The following is a 14,918-nucleotide window of genomic DNA, read 5'->3' on the forward strand; positions in this document are numbered from 1 at the left end:
GGGGGAAATCCTTGGGATCCTCTGATTTGGAAGCTAATTTTCTGTTAGTATAAAAATAAATGTTTCATGCTTTCAAAACAAAAAAACCAGAACATTTGAGATGCAATTAAAAGTGTAGATAACACCAAGCTTTATGCTCTTTTTTGTCTCTCAGCTGTGTGCATATGGAGTGTTTGTGTGTTCTGAGTGCAACAGTCTGCGGTTAATACTCTGTTCTGTGGGCATACTGATACCTTCAACAGGGGAAACATGCTTAGTGAGTCTTTTGCTTTGTCTTGGAAGTGCTAAGAGATGCAATTTCATGACTATCAAAATAATTTCCCCTATCAAAGATACTTGAAACTGACTACCAGCTATCCAATGCTAAGCTATCTTACAGGGTTTTTGTGAGAACCGAGGAGAGGAGAATTATATGAGCTGCTCTTGGGTCACTATGGGGGAGACTGGCAAGGTATAAATTAAGTCGAAATAGAATTTGCAGCCTGACTTTTTATGGAAAGATCCACAGGTAAGTATGCTTAGGTGTGAAGGCCCAGAAAAAAACCTGAGGAAATTCAGAAAAAACTGATCTTTTCCCGTTTTCTAAGAGGTTTAACAGCCAGCGTGGTGTAGTGGTTAAGAGCGGTGGTTTGGAGCGGTAGACTCTGATCTGGAGAACCAGGTTTGATTCCCCACTCCTCCACATGAGCAGTGCAGGCTAATCGGGTGAACCGGGTTGGTTTCCCCACTCCTCCTCCACATAAAGCCAGCTGGGTGACATTAGGCTAGTCACAGCTCTGTTATAGCTCTCTCAGCCCCACCCACCTCACAGGGTGTCTGTTGTGGGGAGGGGAAGGTGATTGTAAGCTGGTTTGAGTCTCCCTTAAGTGGTAGAGAAAGCTGGCATATAAAAACCAACTCTTCTTTTCAATTTTTCTGATGGAAAAATTGGGAATTTGGGGAAGTACTGAAAAATATCCTCCTAGCAAATGTTTTTTCTTTCGGAATGAGAGAAATGCTTTTAAAGACAAGGTGGGCATGCTGTAGACATATTCAGCTCTTAAATCCAAGATGCCTTTCTGCACCTAAAAGGATACCTAATTTTCATGCAGACAGCACGCAGGGCTTTCATTGCTTCTCAACAGTTGCATGCTTTCTGTTGTCTTTTTGACTTGGTGTGGTTGACCTCTCCCTCAAGCAGCTCTGACACATTTATTTACAGGCTGGGTAAAAAATAGCTTATTGACCTACCTTGCAAGAGGGAGAAAAAAGATCAGAGGGAGGTGGGGCAAAAACCACACCAAAGCCTCAGAGAAAAAGGGAAAATGTAATTGGGAACTTAGGTGTCTCTAATCAGATAACAAAAAATTAACATAGGTGTGCTAAAATAGCATAGTTTTCTCTCAAGCATTGGGTATATTTACAGTTTTGCTTGTATAAAACTAAGGCATTTATAACTTAAATTCCATAAATATGTCAAATGTTGCAATTTTATATGCTAAGTAAGTTATCGATGCATTTTGTGGTGTTAAACCTGTAAAATTAGTTTAGGTTTGACAGGACAATAACAGTGCAATCCTAAAGAGAGTTACTCCAGTTTAAGCCCATTCATTTCAGTGGGTTTAAGACGGAGTAACTGTATACGGATTGCACTGTAAGTATTGTGGATATCAGTTTCCTCCAAAATTTCCATTCCCGCCCCACTCCCTACCCCTGTGGTATCAAACTTTCTGGACATTTTAAATGTCTACAAATTCCTTTGGGAAGGTGGCATTATGGTCTAGTTCCTTGCTGCTGTGAATGGTCACTGTGCTGGTTTTAAATGTTCTCACACCTTCGTAGACTTAGTTTTTACTGGGGATGAAGGTTGGCTTACAACTATAATCAGCATGTATTCCTTGAATTAGTCCTAAAAATAAAAATATGTTAAGTGGAGGGGAGACGTTACTTCATCTTATGCCTACCATCTGGTCACCTACCAGCTGATGGTCAGCATAGCTGGATCAAATTTATTCCTGGAGTAAATCAGGGAATAAAATGTACATATTGCAGCTTACGTGTCCTTTTCACATTGATGACATGGATGTCCCTGTAATAATTGGGCCGCTGGGCCTCGCTTCTAAAGCAATTTGTGGTCTGGTTTGCAAAACAACTACGACAAAAATTGCACCTGTGCTTTTGTCTAGAGCCCAGTATAGGTTGATTCCAATCGAGCCTTGGTGTAGAGTCAGCATTTTTTTAAAAAAAATTAATGGGGAGGGAAATACCTGGCAGGTTCCTCCAGCCACAAAACAAAAACCACAATACCTCTGTACTACTCAAGAACTGAATTTAAAAAAAAAGTACAGGATGCCAAGCATATGATAAACTCACAATTGTATTACTTACACTATATAAACCCAGTTCTTACATACAGTACACATATGATAAAGAGTGAAAACTCAGCAAAATATGGGATAGTTAACGAATACGCAGTCCATATATAGTCCATGAAAGAGTCTTCCAAAGCAAAGTGTAATGTTGCAGCAAAAATAGGCTTGGGCTTAGAACAGAGAGACCCCAGACCGGAATTTGAGAAAAACAGTTTATTTGCAGCTGCAGACCCATCTCTGGGTTCAAAAAGCATCCAAAGCTGAGCCCTGAACAAAGGCAAGAGGATTCATTTTATCTACTCCCACTGGACTCATTAGCTATGCATTTTCTTGGCGGCATCATCTATTCATATTTTAATTACACTTGCTCATTGGTTACAAAGTTTCTGCCTATTAATCATTGGCCATTTAACATTTCTACTCGCTTCTAACTGGTTTACTCATAATACAAATGAAGCAATCTTACTGGTTAATAACAGTTCTGTTTGAAACCCTCTGTTTGCATATTGGTTACCGCATCTTTTTATTCATTGGTTCTAAGACAGTCAATTTAATATAATATTGATCAGTTTTGGATACCATCATTTGCATATAAGTTGGCACTTGAACAACTTAACGTTTTTTCCTTTGAAGCACCCAATTAGTTTCTTATCTTGGACTTTTCTGTGCCTCAGTAGTCCAATTAACTTTTTTTTCCCCGTTCCATCTTTTGTATTCTCTGCTTCCAGGCCAGAGCACAGACTTTACTCCAACCCCCTCCCCTCTTCAGGTGTCCCTCCTCTGAACTTTTCCAACTTTCCCCCCCCCCAATGTTTTAATAAATTTCCAGGTCTATTGTCACAGTAACTTGGATGTTCAAAACAACGATGGTTACTTCCAATTCAAGACAATCTCCATATATAATGGTAAATATCCACACACCACTTATATATGGAGGTCGTCTTGAATTGGAAGTAACCATTGTTGTTTTGAACATCCAAGTTACACTTTGCTTTGGAAGACTCTTTCATGGACTATATGGACTGCATATTCGTTAACTATCCTATATTTTGCTGAGTTTTCACTCTATCATGTGTATTGTATGTAAGAACAGGGTTTATATGTGTGTGTGTTAAGTGCTGTCAAGTCGCTTCTGACTCATGGCGACCCTATGAATGAAAGTCCTCCAAAATGTCCTATCTTTGAAAGCCTTGCTCAGATCTTGCAAATTGAGGGCTGTGGCTTCCTTTATTGAGTCAGTCCATCTCTTGTTGGGTCTTCCTCTTTTCCTGCTGCCCTCAACTTTTCCTAGCATGACTGTCTTTTCCAGTGACTCTTGTAGTCTCATGATGTGACCAAAATACGATAGCCTCAGTTTAGTCATTTTAGCTTCTAGGGTCAGTTCAGGCTTGATTTGATCCAGAACCCACTGATTTGTTTTTTTGGCAACACCACGTTTCAAGGAATCTATTTTCTTCCTATCAGCTTTCTTCACTGTCCAGCTTTCCCACCCATACATAGTAATAGGAAATACGATGGCATGAATTAATCTAGTCTTGGTGGCCAGTGACACATCCTAACACTTCAAAATCTTTTCTAGCTCCTTCATGGCTGCCCTTCCTAGTCTCAATCTCCTTCTGATTTCTTGGCTGCAGTCTCCCTTTTCGTTGATGGTGGAGTCTTTAACAATTTCAATTTCCTCATTGTCATCCTTAAAGTTGTGTAATTCTCCTGTAGTCATTACTTTTGTTTTCTTGATGTTCAGCTGTAGTCCTGCTTTGGCACTTTCTCTTTTAACTTTCAGCAGTAGTAGTTTCAAATTCACTATTTTCTGTAGTGTCATCTGCATATCCCAAATTATTAATGTTCCTCCCTCCAATTTTCACTAGACCTTAATCTAAATCTAATCTAGCTTTCCTAATTATATATTGTGCGTATAGATTGAAGAGATAGGGAGATAAAATACATCCTTGTCTGACACCTTTGCCAAATGGAAACCATTCCGTTTCTCCATATTCTGTTCTAACTGTGGCCTCTTGTCCAGAGTACAGGTTGCACATCAAAACGATCAGATGTAGTGGCACACCCATTTCCTTTAAAACCAGCCATTGCTTTTCATGATCCACACAGTCAAAAGCTTTGCTGTAATCTATGAAACAAGCTGATTTTCCTCTGAAATTCTCTCGTATGCTCCAGTAACCAGCGTATATTTGCAATATGATCTCTAGCGCCTCTTCCTTTTCTGAAACCAGCTGGAACAGCAGGCATTTCTCGTTCCATACATGGTAACAGCCTTTGCTGTAAGATTTTGAGCATCACTTTACTCAAATGAGAAATTAATGCGATGTCACTAATATAATTGTGGTGGGTTTATCAAATGCTTGGCATCCTGTACTTTCCCCCCCCTTTCTTATTTGGTTCCTCCAGCCGGCAGAAATCCATCAGGTGCAGCGGGTACCTCTCTCTGTCAATAATTACCCCTCCAAGCTGGAGAAAAATCAGACAACAAATGAATGTTTGCCAAGCCTGTCTTAATATTATATATATATATATATATATATATATATATATATATATATATATATATATATATATATATATATATATATATATATATATATATATATATATATATATATATATATATATATAATATTATGTGTGTGTGTGTGTGTGTGTAATTATTTTACATTATAATATTTTCGTACACACATATATATTAAAAAACAATAACACAAAAGGTTCTCTCCTCCCATCAGTTCGCGCACAACAACCTGAATCTCGCAGCCTACGAAAAACTACACTTCCCATGATGCCGCAGCGGAAGTCCTCTACATCCGGGCTTCCTTTCCCCCCTTTCTCTCAGTCTCTCCTTTTCCTCTTCCGCAGCAGCCTAAGCGGAGGAGGCCGATTGGAGGGGACGGGAGCGGCCTCCGGAGCGGCGGGCGGCTTGACCAATAGGAAGTCCGCTTCCTCCCGGGACGGGCCAATGGGAGGCCAGAGGGGGCGCGGCCCGGCGGCCCGAACCAAAGGGGGCGGGGGCAGCAGGAGGGAGGGGATGCGAAGTTGTTGAGGAGGCTCCTGGCGGGGAAGATGGTAGGTGGGCGACCCCCTCCCCCTCCCCAGGGGGGGGGTCTGCGTGTGTCAGGGGTGGCTCGTGGCCTCCAGGGGGGTGGCCCCGGGTGGGGGTGGCCCCGGGTGGGGGTGGCCCCGGGTGGGGGTGGCCCCGGGTGGGGGTGGCCCCGGGTGGGGGTGGGGGCTGTGGCTACGTCAGGCGCTGTACATGGAGTAATGAAGGGGGGGGGGCTCGTGGAGGGAGGGAGGGGCTACCTGGGGGGTTACGTGCTGGGCTCTAGGAAGTGGGGGGGGTTGAGGGAGGCCTGGTGAGGGTCAGGGGGCTGCATGTTGGTAATGAGGGTGCTGGAAGATCATAGAATCCTAGAGTTGGAAGGACCCCCCAGGGTCATCTAGTCCAACCCCCTGCACAAGGCAGGATATTCACACCTACCTGCCCCCCCCGCACCCCCAGTGACCCCCTACTCCACGCCCAGAAGATAAGTCATCTAGTCCAACCCCCTGCACAATGCTGGAAACTCACTACTACCTCCCCCACACACACACTCAGTGACCCCTACTCCATGCCCAGAAGATGGGCCCACCAGGGTCATCTAGTCCAACCCCCTGCACAAGGCAGGAAATTCACAACTACCTCCCCCCAACACACACACCCAGTAACCCCTACTCCATGCCCAGAAGATGGCCAAGCTGCCCTCCCTCTCATCATCTGCCTAAGGTCACAGAATCAGCATTGCTGACAGATGGCCATCTAGCCTCTGCTTCAAAACCTCCAGGGAAGGAGAGCCCACCATCTCCCGAGGAAGCCTGTTCCACTGAGGAACTGCTCTGTTAGGAAATTCTTCCTAATGTGGTGGGGTCTCCTGGGGGGGATGGAGGGGAAGAGCCGGTCTTCCTTTGTAAAGTGGGGAGTTGGGGGTGGTCATGGGTGGGGGAGGCCTGTCTGGAGATGTGCCAGGGGCTGGCCATCAGTGGGCGAAGGGGTGGTGAGGTTTGTAGGGTGGGACCTTGTGATGGCTGCTGTTGGGGGTGGGGGGAGAGATGTCAGAATGGCCGGTTCCAATTCCCAAATCTTTATTAAGCATTCACAGCAGAGAGAAACAGAGAAACAAAGAGAGAAGCAATTTTAAAATAAGTACAGTTAATAAAAGACTTTGCCCCATTTGTGGTACAGGGTAAACTTGCATTATCAGAGCTATTTGAGTGGCCGGTTGTGAATGCTGTACCTGTAAGTTCTCCTTCCCTGGAGGTTTTTAAGAAGAGGCTAGATGGCCCTCTGTCAGCAATGCTGATTCTATGACCTTAGGCAGATGATGAAAGGGAGGGCATCTTGTCCATCCTCTGGGCATGGAGTAGGGGGTCACTGGGTGTGTGTGTGGGGGAGGCAGTTGTGAATGTCCTGCATTGTGCAGGGGGTTGGACTAGATGACCCTGGTGGGCTCATCTTCTGGCCATGGAGTAGGGGTCATTGGGGGTGTGGGGGGAGGTAGTTGTGAATTTCCTGCATCGGGCAGGGGGTTGGACTAGATGACCCTGGTGGTCCCTTCCCACTCTATGATTCTGTGATTCTACAGGACTCCCAAGGAATAGTCAGCAAGTTTCTTTGATGGGGCTGGCAGAGGGAGGGGGAGCATGCGTTTGCCCCAGGGGATTCTGGGGGCATGGGAGGTGAGCTGTGTTCCAGGGGACTGGTGTGAATGTTGCTTCTGTCTGTTTTAGAGCCAGCTTGCTTGTGGGGCATGTGGGAGAGGCCTCGGAGGATGTAGGGACCGCCTGCTGCCTGAAAGAGTTGACCATCTGGGGTGGTCGTGGAATGAAGCTTGTTTTCTGGGGCTCCTCTGCAGCTGACCCATCAGCTTGACTTCTATACCAGGAAAAGTCTGTCCTTGAGCATTTAGAAAGGATGGATCTGATCACTAAGAGCCACCATGGGTTTCTCAAGAATAAGTCATGTCAGACTAATCTTATCTCCTTTTTTGAGAAAGTTACTTCCTTGCTGGATCAGGGGAATGCTGTAGACATAGTTTATCTAGATTTCAGTAAGGCTTTTGATAAGGTTCCACATAGTATTCTAGTTGACAAATTGGGGAAATGTGGGTTAGATCCTATTATTGTTAGATGGATCTTCAACTGGTTAACAGATCGTACCCAAAGAGTGCTAGTTAATGGTTCCTCGTCCACTTGGAGAGAAATGACTAGTGGAGTTCCTCAGGGATCTGTGCTGGGCCCTGTGTTGTTCAACATCTTTATAAATGATTTGGATGAAGGAATAGAGGGGATGCTTATTAAATTTGCAGATGATACTAAATTGGGAGGGGTAGCAAATACGGTAGAAGACAGAGCCAAGATGCAGGATGATCTTGACAGGCTGGAGAAATGGGCTAGAACTAATAAAATGCACTTCAACAAAGACAAATGTAAAGTTCTGCATTTAGGTAGGAAAAATCAAATGCATAATTATAGGATGGGGGAGACTTGTTTGAGCAGTAGTGTGTGTGAAAAGGATCTTAGGGTCTTAGTAGACCAAACACTGAACATGAGTCAGCAGTGTGATGCTGTAACTAAAAAGGCAAACGCAGTCTTGGGCTGCATCAAAAGAAGTATAGTGTCCAGATCACGCGAAGTGATGGTATCGCTTTACTCTGCTCTGATTAGACCTCAACTAGAGTACTATGTTCAGTTTTGGGCACCACAATTTAAGAACGATGTCGACAAGCTGGAACGTGTCCAGAGGAGGGCAACAAAGATGGTGAGGGGGTCTGGAGACCCAAGTCCTATGAGGAAAGGTTGAAGGAGCTGGGTATGTTTAGCCTGAAGAGGAGAAGACAGAGGGGATATGATAACCATGTTCAAGTACTTGAAGGGCTGTAATATTGAGGAGGGTGCCGAGTTGTTTTCTGTTGCCCCAGAAGGTCGGACCAGAACCAACGGTTGAAATTAAATCAAAGGAGTTTCCGTCTAGACATTAGGAAGAATTTTCTAACAGTTAGAGCGGTTCCTCAGTGGAACAGGCTTCCTCGGGAGGTGGTAAGCTCTCCTTCCCTGGAGGTTTTTAAGAAGAGGTTAGATGGCCATCTGTCAGCAATGCTGATTCTATGACCTTAGGCAGATGATGAGAGGGAGGGCATCTTGGCCATCTTCTGGTCACTAGGTGTGTGGAGGGGGGAGGTAGTTGTGAATTTCCTGCATTGTGCAGGGGGTTGGACTTGATGGCCCTGGTGGTCCCTTCCAACTCTATGATTCTATGATTCCCCACTCCTCCACATGAAGCCAGCTGGGGGGCCTTGGGCTAGTCACAGCTCTCTCAGCCCCACCTACCTCACAGGGTGTCTGTTGTGGGGAGGGAAGGTGATTGTAAGCTGTTTTGATTCTCCCTTAAGTGGTAGAGAGTTGGCAAATAAAAACCAACTCTTCTTCTTCCTCTGTGTCTTGAAACAGGCCTGCCTTAGCTGCGTTTGCAGTGTTGAAACTGGCACGGGCCTGCCTCAGAGGGACGTTGTCGGGATGAGTGAGGTTGTACTGCCAAGCACTTTGAATTATCTTGCATTCTGTACACTCATGTGGCCTTTGTGCCACCAAAGATGGGGAAAGTGGTGGGAAAGAAGGTCCTGGCAGGAATAAGAAGGGGGCAGAAAGAGGTGCAGAAAAGAGCAACCAAAATGATCAGGGGACTAGAGCAACTGCCCTGTGAGGAGCGGTTAAAACTCTTAAGGCTGCTTAGCATGGAATGAAGGCGGTTAAGGGGAGACATGATAGAGGTCTGTAAAATTATGCATGGTATGGAGAGAGCGGGCAGGGAGAAGCTTTTCTCCCTCATAATACCAGAACGCAGGGTCACCTGCTGAAGCTGGAGGTTGAGAGATTCAAAACTGATAAAAGGAAGTATTTCTTCACACAACGCATGGTTAACTTGTGGAACTCCCTGCCCCAGGAGGTGGTAATGGCTGCCAACTTGGAAGGCTTTAAGAAGGGAGTGGACATGTTCATGGAGGAGAGGGGTAATTCATGGCTACTGGTCAAAATGAATACTAGTCATGATGCATCCCTATTCTCTCCAGGGTCAGAGGAGCAGGCCTATGATCTTAGGTGCTGTGGAACACAGGCAGGACAATTCTGCTGCAGCCATCTTGCCTGTGGGCTTCCTAGAGGCTCCCGGTTGACCACTGTGTAAACAGACTGCTGGACTTGATGGGCCTGGGTCTGATCCAGAAGGGCCTTTCTGATGTTCTTATTCAGGGCCTTGTGAACTTGATTTGTCAAGACAGTGGGGGACTCCTGAAAGATCCCCCAAAACCCCAATATTGCTCAACTCAGTAGATTTTCTGCTGCATTCGGTGGAGCCTTGCTCCCCAGCCCCCCAGGCTGCTCACTTGCTGCCCCCCTCAGCTCACCCCAGTGTTTTGTCTGGTTTCCTGGTACAATCGCTTCCGGGGGAGCCTTTTCTGCCCCAGGGGACCAGTCATGTGGCCAGTCCACAAGCCCGTATATCACTTGTCTTTGTCTTTTAAAATTTTTCCTAGGCGGACTTTCTGAAAGGCTTGCCGGTTTACAACAAAAGCAACTTCAGCCGATTCCATGCAGATTCTGTATGTAAAGCATCGGTGAGTGTCTCTATTCTGGGCTATAAAATGGGAAGGAGTTTCCCTTGAAGACCCTGAGACGGCTGGAGAAAGCCTCGCCTTGTCCTCCTTCCCATTTTTAAAGGCGGTGGCTTCACTGCCGCACATTTTGTTTGTTTTAGGTGCTGTTTAACTGGTGCCTTGCTCTGGCCGGGGCCTGTGTTATTGAGGGTGGTGGTGTGGCCCCCATCTCTGCAGTCTGATCCTAGGTCATCCCAGTAATTGGGAACTGTGAGGGGTTGGCATTTCCGCATGGCAGTCCTGCAGGAGTAGATTGTGTCAGCTTCTTTGGAAGGAGGGTTTCAACCTTCCTTTTCGTGTCCGCAATAACTTGACACATTTCTGTGTGTTGCCTCTTCAAGCTCAGATGAAACTTAGATCCCTTCCGTCATGAATATCACTTGTCTTGAATTTTACAGAATAGAAGACCGTCAGTGTATCTTCCCACGCGGGAATATCCATCCGAACAAAGTAAGTCTCTTTCCTCCCCTGCTTTGTCAAGCTGAACAGCCAGAAATAAACTTTCTTTGCATTCAAGCGACCAGTAGTTGCCTTTGCTTATCTAGTAAAGTCAAATAGTCTGTACTTGCAGGGCCAGCCCTATTTTAAGAGAGGGTTAAAAAAAGCAAGTCCCCACCCCTTAGGCAAGTGAGCTAGCAAAGCAGAGGGTGGCTGGCCTGCACCCCAAGACTCTTTTCTTTGGTCTGAGACTCCCCAGAGTTCTTCAGCATGTTCAGAAAGCAAGATTCTCCAAACTTTTAAGGAATTGCTAATCCGCATTAAGGTAATGCCCATGTTTAGTTGCCAGCATGGTGTTGTGGTTAAGAGCAGTGGACTCTGGCTTGATTCCTCATTCCTTCACATGAAGTCTGCTGGGTGACCTTGGGCCAGTCACAGTTTTCTCCAAACTCTCAGCCCCACCTACCTCACAAGGTATCTGTTGTGGGGAGGGGAAGGTGATTGTAAGCTACTTTGAGACTCCTTAAAGGCAGAGAAAATCAGGGTAGGAAAACCAGCTCTTCTTCTTCTACCTTAGTTCTCATAGTTGGGACTTCTCCCAACTCTTGAGAGCCAGCGTGGTATAGTGGATAAGAGCAGCAGACTCCAATCTGGAGAACTGGGTTCGATTCCCAACTCCTCCACATGAGCAGCGGACTCTAATCTGGAGAAGTGGGTTCAATTCCCCCTTCCTCCACATGAAGCCTGCTGGGTGACCTTGGTTACAGTTCTCTCAGAACTCTCTCAGCCCCACCTACCTCACAAGGTGCCTGTTGTGGAGAGGGGAAGGGAAGGTGATTGTAAGCCACTTTGAGACTCTGTAAAAATAAAGGCAGGGTATAAAAACCAGCTCTTCTTCATGAACTCATGAAGGTGCCTTATATAGAACCAGACCCTTGGTCCATCAAGGTCAATATTGTTTACTTAAACTGGCAGCAGCTGTCCAGGGTCTCAGGTGGAGGTCCTTCACATTGCCACCCATCTGATCCTTTTAACTGGAGATTGAACCAGGGACCCTCTGCTTTCTCTACCCCGGAGCCATAGCCTTTTCCCAGTTGCTGTGCAGAATCAGAACAAGGCTCACCTCCTCTGCAGTTCTTTGGAAGAAGCTAGGCGGCAGCCCCCCCTCAGGAAAACTGGCTGCTGATCCATCTGTGGAACGCCCTCTGTCCTCCCAAAAGAACATCACTTCACCCTCCCTCCCTGCAGCCCTTTGATCAAGACTCCCAAAGATGGTAGAAGTGCAAAATCCAGCTGTTGAGGCTGTTTCAAAGAGCGGATTTTCTTGGCCTAGTGGTGCTGCGTGTTTTGTGCACCCACCTCCCAGGAAACCAGCAGGGAGCTAGCAGCCCCTTCCCTGGAAATGTGTGCGGGGGCCTATCAGGCTGCAGCCCATAATCAGCAGAGAGCCGCTAAAGGCTTGGTGGCTCCTCTCAGCACTTCCAGACAGTGAAGAGCTGGTAGAGGTAGGCCTTGGAGCCAGGGTAGGGTTGCCAGCCCCAGGGTGGGAAATACCTAGAGATTTGGGGGGGGGGGTGAAGCCTGAGGAGGGAGGGGTTTGGGGAGGGGAGAGACTTCAGTGGGGTATGATGCCATAGAGTCCACCTTCCAGCGTGGTGGTGTGGTTAAGAGCGGTGATTTGGAGTGGCGGCGTCTGATCTGGAAAACTGGGTTTGATTCCCCACTCCCTCCACATGAGCGACGGAGGCTAATCTGGTGAAGCGGGTTGGTTTCCCTACTCTTACATGTGAAGCCAGCTGGGTGACCTTGGGCTAGTCACAGCTTTCTCAGCCCCACCTACCTCACAGGGTGTCTGTTGTGGGGAAGGGAAGGTGACTATAAGCTGATTTGAGTCTTCCTTAAGTGGTAGAGAAAGTTGGCATATAAAAACCAACTTCTTCTTCAAAAGCGGCCATTTTCTCCAAGTGAAACGACCTGTAGGAGATCTCCAGTCACCACCTGGAAGTTGGCAACCCTAAGCCAGGTAGACCAGCAATATATGGGACGGGACTGGTCACCAGACTGCCTGTCCCCAGGAGGATTCAAGGTGTGGGGCATGAGCGGCTGCTGTTACCCACCTGGAGTAGTGCAGGGAATCCGGAATCCTGGCGATTGGGTGGTCCCCTCTCCTGCTTGAATAGGGCCAGCTCCCGCTGAAGGTCTTTTGAGAGCTGTCAACTGGCTGCAGATGTTGCCCTGTAGAGTTGCCAACTGTGGGTTAGGAAATACCTGGAGGTTTTTTTTAGGGGGGTGGAGCCTGGGGAGGGTGGAGCGGAGGGACCTCAGCAGAGTATAGTGCTGTAGAGCCATCTTCCAAAGTAGCCATTTTCTCCCTAATACCCTCTCTGTAGCATCCAGCCCGATGGCCGGGTTGGCACAATTCTCCTTAGTTAAAACCCCTGTGGCCAGTGAGATGTGGGTTTGATTTCCCCACTCCTCCACATGAAGCCTGCTGGGTGACCTTGGGCCATTCACAGATTGCTCTGAACTCTCTCAGCCCTGCCTTCGTGGTGGGGACCCAGTGTGGTGTAGTGGTTAAGAGCGGTGGTTTGGAGCGGTGGACTCTGATCTGGAGAACCGGGTTTGATCCCCCACTCCTCCACATGAGCAGCGGAGGCTAATCTGGTGAACCGGGTTGGTTCCCCACTCCTACACATGAAGTCAGCTGGGTGACCTTGGGCTAGTCACAGCTCTCTTAGAGCTTTCTTAGCCCCACCTACCAGGAGAAGCTGGTTTGATTCTCCTTAAAAGGTAGAGAAGGTTGGCATATAAAAACCAACTCTTCTTCTTATCTGTCCTTACCCTTCCACGGCATGGGCAATACGGAGCTGGTTTGTACACAGCCAACCCTTTGGGGGGGAGGTCAGCTTCGCCTCCTGTGACCAGCAGCAGCTCTCCACAATCTGAGGCACAGAGAAGGTCCTTTCCCAAGCCCATTGAACTGGAAGGACAGGCCCGTGACTCCAGAGGAGCTCTGCTTGCAGGACGTGTCCAGTTACTAGGCAGGAGGCGATGTGAAAGACCTCCTCCTGAGTCCCTGGAGAGCAGCCGCCAGCCAGACCCTGGGTCCGTCCAGATCCGGCCTGCCTCTCCTCTGACTTGTGTCTGTGTCCTTCTGTGTGCAGAGGAGGGACTCTGCACTCCAGGGTACGGCCCCTCCCACCACTGGAGTTTTGTGTCCCTGGGGTTCAGGGGTGTGAGCTTGCAATGGCCATTTATGCAGGGTCAACTTTGAAGCTCGCTCAAAGCTCTTTTTAAAAATGGAAACTTTAAAATGACTCTTCACGGTCCCGATGCAAAAGGAGAAATTCCACCCCCCACACTCTCCTGCTCCTTGTTTGCATAGCCATTAGCAATCTCCGGTTGCATAGCTAACACGTAGCTGTGATTTTGCATGTTTCCTTGAGGGGATTCCTTGAGGGCGGGGGCAGAACAAACACAAAAGGTCGCGTTAAAGGGGCTCTTAAGTAATGTGAAGCAGGTATGCACTGGCTTCGCAGTCATTTCCTGAAGGGACAGTTCACCGTGAAAAACTTTTAAAAATATGTGGGGCAATTCAGCCTGGAACCCGCTGCTAATTGCCAAGCGTAAATGGCCAGTGCGTTATGGGAAATTTGGAGAGCTCTGGACTGCCTCCCGACGCCGTGAGCTGTTTTCTCGTTTTAAGTATTCTCACGAGTTCCCTTTCTTTCCTTGGCAGTCATTGTGACAGAAAAGACGAACATACTTTTGCGTTACCTACATCAGCAGTGGGACAAAAAGGTATGGGTTTAAGGCTGCGTGTGTTTATCTATCAGTTGTGTGTTTAAAAGGGTGGGGGGACGGGGACAAAATTCCAAGACAGATTTCCACTCCCGGGCAGCTTTCCTTGCTAGGGGACAGTGGCGTTTCTGTGCGCTCTGCCAGGCAGGGCCCTTGAGAATTTCTGTTGTGGTGGCGGAAGCGGAGAAGGGAGACAGAGGCTTTGGGAGAGAATCCGGCTCCCTGGCCCTTGTCCGTGTTCGTTGCTCAGCAAAACTAGACTTATTAAATGCGTGTGTGTGTTTCCCCCCCCCTTTTCTTATCAGAACGCAGCGAAAAAAAGAGACCCAGAGCAAGTGGAAATAGAGGGTGAAAATTCTGCCCCACCCCGCAAAATCGCCCGGACAGACAGCCAAGATATGAATGAGGACACTTAAAGCTCTCGCTCTTCTGCACTGATGCAGGCGCTTCCTGTGTGGGGTTTTTTTTTTTTGGTCTTTCACTGTGTACAAAAAAAAAAAAGAGGAAACAATTCCACCTGCCCCCTCCCCTCCCTATAGAGCCCCAAACCACTTTTGATTCTAGAAGAGCCAACGTATTTATTTTTTGTTTGTGTGCGCGGGAGGGAGGGGAGGGACACAGTCTCTTCTTCCAG

At 47.3% G+C, this 14,918-nt stretch overlaps 1 protein-coding gene across 1 annotated transcript; it reads left to right on the forward strand.

The window, feature by feature from the left end:
- Positions 1 to 5,367: 5,367 nt before the first annotated feature.
- Positions 5,368 to 14,701, forward strand: DDA1 (DET1 and DDB1 associated 1). Its single transcript, XM_056867511.1, has 5 exons — positions 5,368 to 5,426; positions 9,926 to 10,006; positions 10,444 to 10,495; positions 14,223 to 14,284; positions 14,590 to 14,701. Exons 1-5 carry the CDS (start codon positions 5,424 to 5,426, stop codon positions 14,698 to 14,700), a joined length of 309 nt encoding a protein of 102 aa, XP_056723489.1. The 5' UTR covers positions 5,368 to 5,423; the 3' UTR covers position 14,701.
- Positions 14,702 to 14,918: the final 217 nt, after the last annotated feature.

Source organism: Euleptes europaea, chromosome 2 (assembly GCF_029931775.1).
Source record: "Euleptes europaea isolate rEulEur1 chromosome 2, rEulEur1.hap1, whole genome shotgun sequence".
Classification (NCBI taxonomy): Eukaryota; Metazoa; Chordata; class Lepidosauria; order Squamata; family Sphaerodactylidae; genus Euleptes; species Euleptes europaea.